Source organism: Andrographis paniculata, unplaced genomic scaffold (genome assembly GCF_009805555.1).
Source record: "Andrographis paniculata isolate CXL003 unplaced genomic scaffold, ASM980555v1 Contig69END, whole genome shotgun sequence".
Lineage (NCBI taxonomy): Eukaryota > Viridiplantae > Streptophyta > Magnoliopsida > Lamiales > Acanthaceae > Andrographis > Andrographis paniculata.
In genome coordinates, this window is record NW_026137605.1 from 2,062,081 (window position 1) to 2,077,809 (window position 15,729).

A 15,729-nucleotide genomic window follows, 5' to 3' on the forward strand; every position below is an offset into this window, starting at 1 on the left:
CAAAATATGAAAATCTTTATTTCTAAACTCTTCAAATTATAAATATAATCATTATTTTTATTATTTAACCTCAAGAAATAATAAGTATACTCAAGAATAGTTAATTAAAAAACTGATAAATAAAGATGACCGAGGGAATTTAGACACATAGTTTATGAAACCACAAGAAAATTTGACGCAATTTGAAAGTATGGAGAATTTTACGTAATTTTGTAAAATGACAGGTGAATTTCATATCATTTAACCATATCACGTGTCGTGTTGATTGAAGATACTTGCTATTTGTCTATTTTTCATGTGCTTGACCCCTCTCTGAGATCATTGGACTCGCTAACCGTGAGAAACTACTAACGACACGAAGAACAAAGATTCGAAGGGCCGAGTTCAATCCAAACTAATCATAAAACCACCAAAACAGTGTGAATAATGACAAGAAAACTAATATGCTTACAACATTGTAGCTATAATCCTGGAACTCATTCATCATTCATCCCACAGCTCGTCGGCTTTTACATTCTCCAGATAGAAGCTTTTCTCAGTTGTCCAGGCAGGTAATGTTTTGCTGTAAGATATCCAAAACCTGAGATCCAGCAAGATGTAACACAATACAACAAAGTACATGTATGTGTGTAAATATCGTAAATAAGAATGCGAATGTAAATGTAAATACGAACACGCCCCCCATTCATGGTCAGTATATACTGCTACTTTCTAGAAGAGTTATCTCTGTGTACTTCTCAAGGCAAAATCTATGATCAACTGCCACCACATGGCTACATATTTGTATAACATATAAAATGGCACACAATTAAACCCTGACCGTAACGATTGTGGGATGTTTTTAAGAGATACAGATGACAAAGAAGGCGGCAATAGTGATATCCTCGGAAAAGAAATTAAAAACCACCCGGCTAAACTTTTAACCTCTGTTTTTGTTTGCAATGGGGATTCAATTGCCAGTCCACCTCCTCTTTCGCGCTGGCCGCTCTGACTTGATCTCTGAATCTTGGTGATTTTCGGTCTGAGCTGAAGGCAGGGGCTCGCTCTCGATTTTCTTGATGGATGGGGCGTCTTTCTCGCTTGGCATGGGAAGTTTGAATCGCTCGCTTCTCTTCTTTAGCTTAGCGACTGTATCCAGGTGTTTATTATCAACAGCTTTGGTGGCACTGTTTGTTTCGACGCCAGTGGTTTTATCATCAGCAGAAGGCCGTTGCAGCTTATCTTCTCCCTTTCTGGAAGGTTCCTCGGGAAGCTTACTACCCGCAGAAGCACCTAGTGAGTTATTCGAGCGCACATCCTTACTCTTCTTCAAAGAAGATGTAGACACAGAGGTGGTGCCGAAATCGGCCTCCTTATGGCTTGCCCATCTTTCCAATTTAGAACGGCCCTTTTTCGCACCTGTCTGCTCCTCATCGGAGGAATGCTCCTCTCTGTGCCTTCGAGAAGACTGGCGACTGGAGTGGACATCATCCTTACCACTCTCACGTTCGGTTCTTCCCCTTGTACTTATCTGAAACCGTAGCGCAAAATGGAAAACAGTTGATAAATTTTCCAGTTTGAAATAAATGTTTTTGTACCAAACCACAGAAACCTATTATGATCATCATCTAGCAAATCCTGAGCAAAGACAATCTGGAAAAAAAAACCCAAAAAAAGGCAATAGATGTCCCCGAATACATAATGCACAATTCTTAGCCCAACAAATTACCTGATAAAATGTTAAAAAATGCATGTAAATATGTAAATAGACCCCCATGGAACTGGACATGATCAAGATCCAAGGATTTTTGTTTTTGTTTTCTTTTCTCTCTTTTTTTTTTTTTTTTATAGCGAAAATGCATTCTGAGATGAAAAAAGAAGGATATAGCACAATAATAAAGCATTTTCTAATGAGCTTAAATCAAGAAGAATCAGGTTCATAATAGATGCAAATGCTATAAAATATGAAAGAATCAATACAGAATCTAATCTCACCATGAAAACTCAAAACACTACAATTAAGGGTGTACACTATAACACTACTGGCAGGCACTCAATAAAGATATTCATAGATTCAAAGACATACCTAATATAGGATATCCAGCAGCCTTTCTAGTATGAAGTAGAAAACTCCATAATAAAATGAAGTAGAATGGAACCAGCACTTGAAATTTTAATTAGAAAAGAATCGACAACAGAAAGAGATACAAGCTAGCAAACTGACTAAAGATCCAAGCCGGCATTAACATGATAGTATAAAAATATAGGAGTGTGTTTGGATGTAGGTTTGGGGCCGGGATCTTACTATTCAGCACTTTTTTCCCCTTCGTAAACATCAAATCAAACCATATTTTTCATTTTTCCATATTACGTCAAAAATTAATTTTTCATTTAAAACATCACATCAAACACCTATTCCAAATCAAAATTTTAATATACACAACCCCAAACCCAACACCCAATCATGCATCCAAGCACACCATAGGGTCTCCATACAAGGCCTATCTTTACACAGAAAGGCATGAACATTTAAAACAATCTGCAGTACTCACAAACTATTACTCGCTAACTACTCCATGAAAATGTGATTTTAGACTATTTAGCTTTGACTATTTCTATTTCTATTTAGCATTTAATGGTTAGAAGTTTAATGACACTGCTTTTAATGAATTCTCAAAATTTTCTGAAACATAAAATGTTCAGGAACTACACCAAACAGATTTAGAAATTGCTTAGATTTGTTTCGAACACACAACAACAGCAAATTTGCTTTCAGGTGCTTAACAACAACAACAACAACATCAGTTAGGATCTTATCAGTTAGGATTAAGATCGGAGAATTATTATCTTTAGATTTTTAACAATTAAGGGGACACAAGCACCTAGAAGCAGATAGTGTCAGACAATATTCAAAACGCCCTAGTGAAGCAAAAGGCAGATAAGTTCTAAAGATCCACTTGAATCTAATTCAGGACCTCTCACCATTATAGTGTTGCCTTTCTACATGACAAGTTAAAGAGGATCATATCAAATGAGTAATGAATAAACTGATATATTTGATTATGATAGTTGACAAAACATAATACCATAAACAAATATATATATATATATATATAGAGAGAGAGAGAGAGAGAGAGAGGATAAATATAGAACAGTTTGAAATTCAATCAAAATATAGGTATTCCTTTAAAAGGAAGACCACGTACAGATTCAACAGAAAAGTTTGGAAATTAATATCCTGCCATGCATAACCACTAAAGTATTCCTATGAACTCCAAAAAAATAAAAGAGAAGTAATAAGTCCAGCATACTCTTCATTGGTGCCAGGAGAGGGTTGGAAATATCCTTTGAGAGGTGTTATTCAACATAGTTTTTCATGTATGGCTTATAAACATCTTTGATGGAGATCCTCAGCAATTAGATCATAGAATCTCTGTGCCAAATATTCTAGATATGGTGGGGGGATAGTAGATATATTGTACTTAACAGTCAGCAAAACTTAACCCTATGTGGCATCTAGATATGGGTGGAAAGTACCTACCAAGCCATACTAAAAACTGAGAAAACTGAAACCTATTATGGCATTCAATCCCAGGCATCTGTAAAATCACATATCATTGAAGATACAACTAACATCTCATCACACACATATAAATATAGCATGAGCATTCTGCTTCTAGTTAAACTAGAACTTACTGACCGAGAGAAGCTTAGGGTATGGGGTATAGTGAAATGCATACCTTCTCACTTATTGGTCCACTGTGCTCATCCTCATTTCTCTGAGAATGAATCAATGGATTGTGATCCACACCTTCAGATTCTTTACCCTTTCTACTGCCCTCCTTTTGTCTATGTTCATGCAACCTAGAAGTCTCAGAAGCATGAACAGCACGTTCATCATTTGTGCCAGATCTACCTGACCTGCCTCTCTTTTCGTCATCACTGACTTGACTCCCACGTGCATAAACATCTTCACGGCCCCTATGCTGGGATGATTTATCATTTTCAACACGATCTCTTCTCTTAAGTAGATCACCATTTCGACCCACATCCTTCGAATGGTGCTCTCTTCCAGATACTTTATAATCATCTTTTCCTCGTGAATGAGTCATTCGCGTAATATCTTCAGCAGTCCGTATACTTTTCATAGTAGACCGTGTTTCTTCTCTTTCCCTCCTTGAATGAATTTCTTCATGTGATTGTTTAGGCTTGCTCCATTCATCACGATCTCTGTGCCTCTCACCCCTCTCCTTCGGCATTGACCCTTCTCGTTTTTGCCTAACACGATGCACATCATCATCTTTTGATTTGGCATATTCATCTCTTTTCCGCCGATCAGAGGTATCATCTCTTTCTCTCTTCCTATGGCCGCTACCTTCTCTATAATAATGAGCACCCTCTTCCTTTTCAACAGGTTCCCGACTTGCTGGTTCTTTTCTTCTTCTGTGGTGAACATTTCCCACCTTTTCCTCCCGAGTTCTTAGATTATCATCCCTGTCTCTCTGCCTAGATGCCAAATCTTGATCAAGGTTTGCCCCCCTCCAGCTGGAATTATCAAGTTCATTCCTTAGGTGATGGCGATCATCTTTCTCACTCCTCTCGCTTTCTCTAACTTTAACCCGGTTTTTGGAGCCAATGTCACCTCCCTGGATTTTGGAAACAATTTCACCACCATGATCCCTTCTACTTCTAGTATCATCAACTCTAGTCCTTTTCCCATAAGGATCCTCCTCTCTCCTACGCCAGCTTCCTTCAGATATATCACTATCCCTCCTTCGGTCTGCACTGTCACTTTTCATTTGTCGGTGTAATGAGTTAGGATCCCCACCTCTATGTAAGCGAGACTCTTCTCTTCCCTTTACATCCATGTTGTGTCTTCCAGTTTCATCTCTCTCCTGGCGGCCTTTCCTACGAACATTATCCTCCTCACCTACTGGTCTCTTGTTACCAGCATGAGGAGGGTGCCTTTCCTGAAGAACTTCATCCTCGAAAGGTTCATGGAACTTCCGGTGATCCTTACTGCTTTCTGATCTTTCTTTGCTGTTCTCACTACTCCTCAAAGCTTCTTCACCATCATCATTTTCTTGAGACAGTTCTACAAGCGAACTTATCTTTCCTTTGTTTTCTGAATGTGTTAATTTCTCGTCTTCAACGGCCTCACTAGTTTGTGCATCCAACACCATTTCATCTTTCTCCATATCAGAACCTTTATCGTCCATCACAGATTCTTCATCATCCCCTAATGCTATAGCTTGCTCTTCATCTGATCCAACAGCATGAGAAGGTGACAAAGGTGGGTTTTGCTTAACATCCTCGCTATTAAATGATTCGTTTCTTTCATCCACTGTCTGTTTTTCTGCATTACTGTCTCTGTTAGTCATATTGGGTGAGTTTGGGGATTCTCTTCCTTTGAAAGACCTATGTTAACAAGACACGTGTTAAAACATATCAGATTTCACGGAAGTAATTATGTTCATACATGAGACTTGATAAACTGCTAAATTTCCTGTCGAATGAATAATGAAAAAGTTGCATATATGCAGAATGGAAAAGGAAGTTCAACCAAGGACAACATGGTCTCAACAATGCAAGGCACAAAGTCAATGCAATATTATATATTAGATACTACATATCCACCCTATTAAATATCTCCTTAGAGAAATAGAAATAAGAACATATTTTACATGATAAATGACAACAAACAAATTTCAATTCATACTCCTATATGAAAATACAAATGGCATGCATCCAAATAGAAGCTACTCGATACTGGACATAGGACTGAGAATATAAAAGAACAGTTCCTAGAAATAATCTTACTTAGAATAGCAAAACCCTAGAAAAGGTCAAGTTTGCCCAAGCCTATCAGATGCCCAACATAGTTCAATCAAATACCATAGAATTAGAATGGTGCACTGATTGTTCCATAGTACACCATGTGTCGTAGCATTCCATAAACAAATATGACCATGAACAAGAAGGTTTTAGCAGATAGAAAGGAGAAGGGAAGGAATCTGCATAAGTTGGGACCATAGGAACCAAAGTAACACATTCAGGAACATCAACTCTTTAAGTTCTTTTAGTGAACCACTCAACTTCAAGTAAAATCCGAATCAATACAGAAAACTAGTCCAAATAAAGTAATCAATAATAGAACACAGAGATTTGAATCTTCCATATTATGGTGAATTTCTATTCCTGCAACAGTTCAATTGAGCGTGGGTAGACCAATGTCAGTGATAGATATAAATATTGTCTCACAACTCCATTTTTGTGCATATAAATCTGCCCACTTTCCTAATCTCCTTTATACTAGTACAAGGTTTTTATGTGATTGGCGCTAAAGATACCTTAAAAAAAAAAAAAAAAATCGACATCAGGGCAACAACAAAAGCTCCCTGTCATAATCAAGGGAAACTTGCACATGTGCAGCAGTAACAGACATAAAAGATCAATATCGACCACATTATGTGAATCTAATATATGAAGACGATACCTGTCCTCATGAGGTACATCCATCTCCCTGTCATTTTGGTATTGCCCTTCTGAATCCTCCCCTTGTCCACCTTCATGACCACTTTCAGCACTCTTAATCAATGGTCTTCTTGCAACAGGTTCTCTCTTTGGACCATCATAAGCATCAGAAAAGTGGTCAATTTTCTCTGCATTGTCCGGCTGAGGATCAACTGCATTGACACCTGCAAGATCTTCACCATCTGGTTCATTTTCAGGTTCTGCCACCACATCAGGATCATCTGGTGAAACCTGGGGCACAATCTGTTTGCCAAAAGCAACATTGCTTTTTATTGAGATACAACAAGTGGTGCATATCACTGTGATAAATTATCTATGTTCATGCAGAGGAAATGGCTGCTGTTTACCTCAATGATGGCATCTGTGTCATGCATTCGTGGGCGCCTGGTGTCAATTGATGGAAGACGATCACCAGAACCAGCTTCAACAGGAATTGGTCTGCCAATGAGCTGATATCAAGCCAACAAAAGCCAATGAGATTAACCAGTTAACTCCCTCCATTGATACTTCCAAAAAATTAGATTAGTAATCCCAACACCATAGTAACATGGTGCTCAACTACACACTCAGTGCCATATAATCTTAACTTTGGAAAGCTTGACTTAATAAACAAAAATGCTTGCTTTTGCTTATCCATAGACAGGGTAATATGTGCTGTTGAGAAAAGAAAAGTGTCCAGTTCGAGATCAGCTTCTTGAAGGGATAACAGTTAGGGAGGATGTGCGTCAGTTAAATTTGTGCATACGGAAGAAACTGTCATGACTAGTCTTGATAGGAGATAGAAAATAAAAGAGTAATTCATTCCCAAGTGCAGTGAATCGATAATTGAATGAACAAGAGCGCAAGTGTCTTTAACAGAACTAAATTTTCATCGTGCTAATTTTTTTGGAAAAATTTAAATGACCCTTAGCCAACCAAGCACCCAAAATGCAGAAGTCAGTAAACCATGCAGAGGAAGTTAAAATCCAAAAGCTACTAATCCTTCGGTAGACAAGCTGCATTGGCCAACATAATATACATACAACTGGTGGTCGTGCACGTGTATTTGATCTTGCTAAGTCAGTTGCACCAACATCCATCTTTCCAGGATTTGGATTTTCTGGTGAAATATCTTGGCCACCAACTGCTGCTGCAAGCTCTGGTGGAAGATCTGGATCATAATCCTAAATTTAACAGCAAAAGAGAAGAAAAGGGATTTAGGACACACTATTCTCCAAGCAAAATGAGAGTCCTAGCCTTTAAGCATTAATGATTAAACTGTAGCCAAACAACCATACCTGTTCTGCCCTCCCACTTTCATAAACACGAATTTTGCTTTGCATAGTTGTCTCAAGACGTAGTTGTTCCTACAGAGTTCAAATTGAATTTATTTAGATTCCACTTCAATTCCAACAGAAAACATATAACAGTGAAACCATGGACAATTATACAACGAAGTTGCTAGTCTGAAAATAAAACATACTAGTTGCCTGCAGTAATCCTTCCAACTTTCCTCATTCAAACCAAAGTTGAAAAAATCTGATACATCTATACCAGGAAGCTTCCAAGGCTTTTCTTCAAAACCATCAATATCAACTTCAAATATGGTCCTGATAAAATAAAAATAAAACCAGTCTTAACACGTCGGTATATATATCTAATAATGAAGATGTATGCACTGCTGTAGATATCAGAGGGACTATGTTTCACATCAAAAGAACTAACAAAGTGAAATCCAATAACTAAAGAACAGTTATAACAAAATAATGGCATCTTACTTTGGTTAACATATATATAGGCACACATCTAGACATAGATATATTACCTCAATAAGGTGATTTTGCTTATAGTTCCACATTACCATATAAGAAAGAAAAATTCTATCATCCTATCAAAAAAAAAAAAAAAGAAAGAAAGAAAGATGCTATCAGTCTTGCAAGTGACATAAGTCTGTATTATCCAAGAATTACTACAAAGACAAGAACTCGCTTCACCAACCAAAAGTATCTTCACAACAATATTGTGAAACATATTACATGTGCAGAACATGCAAGTTAAAGTACAATAACATTAAAAAGAAATTTTATTTCAGCCATGCAAAAGGCAATCTTCAAAGGAAACTTTGAGCAGTCGTAATAACATGGTAAAATAGATCATTAGAATTTTTGCATTAATGAAAAGATGAAGCTTCTATTAATGGCCCAATCCATCCAGTACACAGCATGTATTCAACAAAAAAGAAAAATAAAAAATAAAAAAGTACTTTCCAGTTAGAAGAACTAGATAATCTTACTTGTGTGATGGAAGAGTAAAATCCAATCCACTTCCAAAACCACGTCCAGCAGCATAAGCAGGCATCCCATAACCAGGATGAAAGCCTTTTTGCATGGGGACAGGACCTTTAATACCAGCAGGTCTCCAATCACCTCTCCCACGTCCACCTCCAGGACCCATGGCAGTGGGCGGACGAGCTTGACCTTGGACACCTCCAGGAGCTACAGGGGGAACTGCTCCTGGTAGTGGAGCCACACCAGGTCTGACATACTAAGCAGTTTCCAAAAAATACAAAGAGAGGGAAAAAAATTGAAGTTAACCATTAAGGAAATAGAAAAATAACCGTAAAGCAAATCATGGCAAATAATAATCATATAATGAAGCATTTATAGTAAGTTAAGTGTATTGGCTTGAATAAACTGAATTGTCACAGGACACCATATTTCATATAAACAGTTCTTCAGCATTGATAGAAGGCTAAACGTGAAGCATCACTGAGCATGGATCTTATAGCTTGGCTCTAAGATTCACTATCTATTGGGTGTTATTACTTCCTTGTCATTTGTCTCTTCTCTATTAGTTAAAAGTGTTTCGCGTTAGATTTGTATCTCTGTCCCTATTGTTTCCCCTCTGGGCTTATCAAACATTTTAAATCTTTTCATTCACCAGAAAAAGGATTGAGAAGAGAAGTTAGCCAATCAAGTCATGCACACAAAGACAAATTAATTGTTTAATAACTATCTGCTTCTGCAGACAATCATGGCCGGGAGGAATACCTCTTCAAAATGGAGATAAGCTCACAGTTGTACGCAAAAGTTTTGTAATATATGTGCGCATTTCCTCTTCCTCTTTTACTTAAACAAATATGTGTGCATGTTCGTGCGTGTATGTATAATTAGTCAAATTTCTTTACTCGTTTAGCTCACGCTTAATTATTATACAGCTTAAATCAAGAAAATCTATAAACTACTTTCAAACACAATCTTGAGTTAAGAAGTGAAGTTCATCCATCTTTCGAAAACAGTTTAATACCAAACTACTGTTTATGCAAAAGGTAAACAATGGTAAATGAAGTTGCAGAAGTCTAGATGAATGCTGCCTACAAGCGTTTATATAAATAATAACTTGCTTCCTCATAATGGCCCCGGCACTGAGACCATATAACTGGATAATTAATATAAACAAACAAATTCAAGATTCAAAACATCTAGTGTTATTCTAAGGCTGCAAACAACACACCCAAATGGGATACAAAGGTCATTCATCTTTTGCCTTGTACTAGACTTCAAATTGTGCACTAAGCATAAAGATAAATACTCCTGAGAGAAGGTCATGAAAAATCTGTTGTATTGCAGGCCACAAACTTTCAGAAATAATTTTTCAGTTTGTAGGTTCAAGACCATAGCATCATTGTCTCTCAGTAACAAAATTTTAAGCAATCTCGATTAGAGTTCCAAAAAACAGCATCACAAAGCTACAGCTTAATCTAATCATAGCAAGCATTGCAAGCCTCAAAATTTAAACAAGTTGAATAAAGAGGAATAAGTAACTTCATTAACAAATGAACGATCAATTATTACACACAACTTAACCAGTACCCCAATTACACCAATAGGGGCAAATTTTAATTTCATCTGCACCCAAAATTTCACTATATTATAAGTACAATTGCAGCTATAATCCAATTTACAATTGAAGTTTTCACCAAACAAGATGCTGACCTTAAACTGAGAATGGTATGGGTGATGGTACATGTGGTTGCTATACCCAATTTTTGGCTGCACTGCTGCCGGTGCTGCAGCGCCTCCTCCACCACTCGCCCTCGCAGCATCCCCCAACTCCTTCTTCTCCCCATCTGCTCCAGGCACCCCTTCCTCACCGCCCCATTCTTGCTCATCCATCATCTGCTGGTGGAGGGGATGGTGGCTTGCATCACCATTATCAGCAACAATCACCAAAGGTTCACCATCCTCATCATCCTCGTCGTCACCCACTCCCTGCATCCTTTCCATCCCTATCAGCCTGTGGTTGTCATTTAACACAATCTGCAAATCATCGTCACTCTCATCACTCTCCAACTCATCATCGAAATTCGAGGAGATGGCGCCGCCATGATTATCAAATCTCCCAGATAGACCTGGAATCACTGGCTCTGTACCTATCTCCCCTGCAGCACTTTGGTCCAAGAAATTAGCCGTGCCTTCACTTCGTTCAGCTGCGCTACTGTACATGTTCTCTTTCTTCTTAATGAGAGCAGCGTCTTTCTCAACCAAATCATCATCTTTATTGTCCCCCTCTTCCACCACGATGTTAAGATCGTCCTCCTCCATGAAATCCACTCTCCCCGGACCCTTCTCCGGCAACTCCACACCCTTTCCCTTCTCCAAACCCTCACCTCCAAAGCCCGAACTGCCACCCCCTGAAATTCTAGAACCCCCCAAATTCGAATCCAAATTTAAATCAAACCCTCCTCCCGACTCCGGTAGGGTTTTCTCTCGATTTGGGGCGCTCAATTTCAAACCGATAGAGGAGTTCAAATTCGAATTACCAAACGATGTTTTGGAATCGGAAACCCCGTATAGAATCTCCTCATCGTCGCTGTTGACATTCAGATCGACCGACGAGCGGTTCGGCAACTGAGATGGTGCTCCGCTGGTCCCTCCCAGCTGAGACTTAAACGAGGCCTCGAAGGGGCGCAGCACGTCCGTGTAAAGATCACCGAACTCATCGTCTTCCTCCATGGACGAACTTGAAAGGAAATAGCTCCTGAGCAGCAGAGAGTCGACTCAACAGAGATATATACACGCGACATCCATTGAAGAGAAGAGGATTTCAGCGTGCGCGTGTATCTCCTTGATGACCTAAGGGCTTAAAGCCTTGGTGGAATTTACCATATTGTACCCTTGTTTGGTTTAGGACCAAACATATTTTTTAACATTTAAAATCAAAATTATAAAACTCAAATCACAATTTTTATAAATATATTATTTTTTATAAAATATTATTTAAAAATACTATTTAAATAAAAATTGAAATTAATTCTCCATTTCAAATCATTTTCTAACAACAAAACATATATATATATTGAAAATTTACAATTGACTAAGGATGCAATACGAGAACTTCACTACGTTTAAAATTTAAAACTTTTAGAATGCTTTGGAAGATGATAGTTCTCTTACAAATATCTCAAACAATTTAGATTGGTTTACAAAAATGAAAATTTTTATAGACAATATATGATTAATACTCACACAAATGCAAAAATAGTCAAGAAAAAAACGAATTGAAAATTACATTAATCATTAGAAAAAGTGCCGACTTACATAAATAGAGTAGTAAAATACGAAATTAAGCAAACAGATAGAAGATTAACAGTAACTATGGAAGATTAAATTAAAAAACTCAATATATTTCTAAAAATCAAGAAGTTATTCAACCAACATTACTTCTCCAAAACTAAAGCATTTGAACTTTAGTTTACTTCACCCATTCATAGCTCACCATGCAACCTTTTAAATTGTTCAAGCTTCAAAGGCTTTGTCATTATATCAACGATTTGAGCTTGGGTGTTGCAATACTTCAATTCTATAACACTTTCACTAGCCAAATCTCGAAGGAAATTATTCATCAATATGCTTGGTACGATTATAAATCACTGAATTTCTTAACAGCTTGATGGTTGACACATTATCACACTTAATAATTGTGCTTGATTCATGAGACAAACCAATATGTTTCAACACTCTCCTAATCCATATTACTTGACAGGCACAAGCTGTAGCAGCTACCAACTCGGCTTCCGTAGTAAAGAGAGTTACAATTGGTTGTCGCTTGGAAGACCAAGCAATAGCACCTCCACTCAAAAAAAACAAACATAGCCTGAAGTGCTTCTTCAATTATCATGATCACCTGCATAATCACTATCAGAAAATGTCATTAATTGATCACTCCCTCATTTCTTAAAATACTCCAAAATTTTATGTTATTTGGATGTATCTCAGAACCCTTTCATGGCTGTCATTTGTTGTTCTGTCGGTTTGTCCATGTAACAACTGAACAAACTAACAACAAACATTAATTCTTGTCTTGTAGCAGCTAGATACATAACACATCCCACCATTTGTTTGTACAGAGTCGCATCAACAAAACCGCTATGATCATCTTTAATCAACTTACATCATGGAACAATCGGATTCTTGACACTATTGCAATCTTCCATGTTGAATCTGCCACCGAGCATATTTCTTTTGACATATGCAGATTCCCACCAAGGAAGTAACACATTTCCCCCATATTAGACATTTCAAACGCAGACTTCATTGAGTTTCTAAACTCTTCTATCAAGCTCAGTGTAGTGCCAGTAACAATCAAATCATCAACATAGACTGAAACTATAAGAATGCCCTTTTCCTTCATCAACTTCACAAAAAGTGTTGGTTCATAGAGGCATTTATCGAAACTCTGTTGAACATAGTAGTTCTCAATACGTCTATACCAGACCCTCGGAGTCTGCTTTAACCTTTAGAAATCCTCTCTCAATTTATAAACCTTTTTTTCCTTACCATTCACTCTATATCCTTGGGGTTGTTCCACAAAGATTGTTTCTTTTAACTCTCTATATAGAAAGACACTTCTAACATCTAATTGATGAACTTTCATACCTTGTTGAGCAGCAAAAGCGTGTACGGTTATGATCTTGTCCCATCTGGCTAAAAGAGCAAAGACTTCTGAATAATTTATTTCATTCATTTGAACATATCATTTTACGACTAATCGTGCCTTGTACTTGTCAACTTTACCATATTTGTCAAGTTTGGTCTTGAATACCCATTTTACTCCGATTTTCGTAACTCTTTTGGATAAATCGCACAGTTCCCATGTGTTATTTCTCTCGATCGAGTCAATCTTCTTTTTCATGGCATTCCTCCAACACTCTTCTTGAGCAACTTTTTCGTAATTTAATGGTTTTGTTAGAAAGAAAACATGGCAACATTCTCTTCCAGTTCGTCATCACTCAATATGCCTTCACCGCTAACATAATTATTCATCTATTGTGGCATCTTTGTTTCCCATCTACTTCTTTCATTAGTAGTACTTGGATCTGAATGTGGAATTTCTTGATTCTGGCTTGAGGGCCCACTATCATAATGCTCAATTAACTTGTCAGACCCATTTGGATTGTTGAGAGTATTGTGTAAGTCATCATATCCATCTTTCTTATCATCATCTTCCTAATCAAGATCAGTGTGAATGACTGCAGAGTCTTGATTCCATTTCTAAGCCACTTCTTCTTCAAATACCACATCTTTACTAAGCACGATCTTGTTGTTGGCTGGATCATATATTCGATAGGCCTTAGATTCCTCAATAACACCAAACATAACACACTTCATGCTTCTGCTGTCTAATTTCTTTCTCTTCTCTTTGGGGACGTGTACGTGAGCGACGCATCCGAATACTCTAAAGTAACTGACGGATAGCTTTCTATTGCTCCATTTTTCTTCTGGCGTACAATCAACGAAGGAAGCAGTCGGACTTCGATTAAGAATATGAACACACCAGTTGGTTGCCTCTGCCCAAAATTTCTTCGGGAAATTTTCTGCATTTAGCATACTTTTCACCATATTTAAGATAGTATGATTCTTCATTTTTGCTACGTCATTCTAATATGGAGTGAAACTCGATGTGAGTTGTCGTTGTATGCCATTGGTTTCACAAAATAGTTTAAACTCACTCGAGTTAAACTCTACTCCCCTATCTGATCTTAAACATTTAATCTCTGCTCCAACCTTTTTTTCAACAAGAATTTTAAATTTCTTGAATGTATCCAAAGCTTGCGTCTTTTCTAGTAAAAAAATAGCTCCAACATCTTCTGGAAAAATCATCTATGAAATTGATTATGTACCTCTTTTGACCATTGGATTGAGGAGAGATAGGTCCACAAATGTCTGTATGCACAAGCTGCAAACGGGACTGGCCCTCTAGGAACTCTTTTTTGGAAAGGATTCTCGAGTTTGTTTCCCTACTAAACAATCCGCACATGGGTTGACTTCTTCATTGATGCTTGGCAGCCCTCTTATCGAGTTTTTACTTTTGGTGCTGATGTGGCCAAACCTTTGATGCCAAAGCTGAGCAGTGTTGACTGTTTCTGCCTTGTGATATATACCATTGCCTTCATTCATCACTTTGCATCATGGACTAGCCTTGAGTAAAAACATCATGTTTGTTATCATTTGTGACTTTATGATAACTCTTTCTTTAGATGATAAAGAGAACAATACCCTTCCTTTATGACTACAACTATTTTATGCTTTTGGTGCTGATGTGGCCAAACCTTTGATGCCAAAGCTAAGTAGTGTTGATTGTTTATGCCTTGTGACATATATCATTGCCTTCATTCATCACTTTGTATCCTGGACTGGCCTTGAGTAAAAACATATTGTTTGTTGTCATTTGTGACTTTATGATCAACCCTTTCTTCGGATGATAAAGAGAGTAATATCCTTCCTTTATGACTACAACTATTTTATGTTTTTGGTCCTGATGTGGCCAAACCTTTGATGCAAAAGCTGAGCATTGTTGATTGTTTCTGTCTTGTGACATATACCATTGTCTTCATTCATCATTTTGCATCCTGGACTAGCATTGAGTAAAAACATCATGTTTGTTGTCATTTGTGACTTTATGATCAACCCTTTCTTTGGATGATAAAGAGAGCAATATCCTTCTTTTATGACTACAACTACTCTCTTTCCTTGTACTTGACCTATACTAATCAAGTTGTTCGTAACGTCGGGTGCATAATAAACATCAGCTAGAGTATGTATGATGCATTCTATTTCAAGTTGTATATGACCCTTTCCTATGACAACCATACGAACATCATTACCGAGCTTGACATGATTACGATAGGTATTATCTAGCGAGGAGAACCATTATTTATTACCAATCATATGGTTA

At 37.5% G+C, this 15,729-nt stretch overlaps 1 protein-coding gene across 1 annotated transcript; it reads right to left on the bottom strand.

Annotated features, from left to right (window-relative positions):
* Positions 1-620: 620 nt before the first annotated feature.
* On the bottom strand, positions 621-11,631 carry LOC127263473 (FIP1[V]-like protein). The gene is made up of 9 exons (XM_051292512.1): positions 10,488-11,631; positions 8,786-9,036; positions 7,976-8,102; positions 7,791-7,859; positions 7,536-7,676; positions 6,861-6,962; positions 6,476-6,756; positions 3,720-5,397; positions 621-1,510 (listed from the first exon to the last, which is right to left on the bottom strand). Exons 1-9 carry the CDS (start codon positions 11,505-11,507, stop codon positions 950-952), a joined length of 4,230 nt encoding a protein of 1,409 aa, XP_051148469.1. The 5' UTR covers positions 11,508-11,631; the 3' UTR covers positions 621-949.
* Between the last annotated feature and the right edge of the window lie 4,098 nt (positions 11,632-15,729).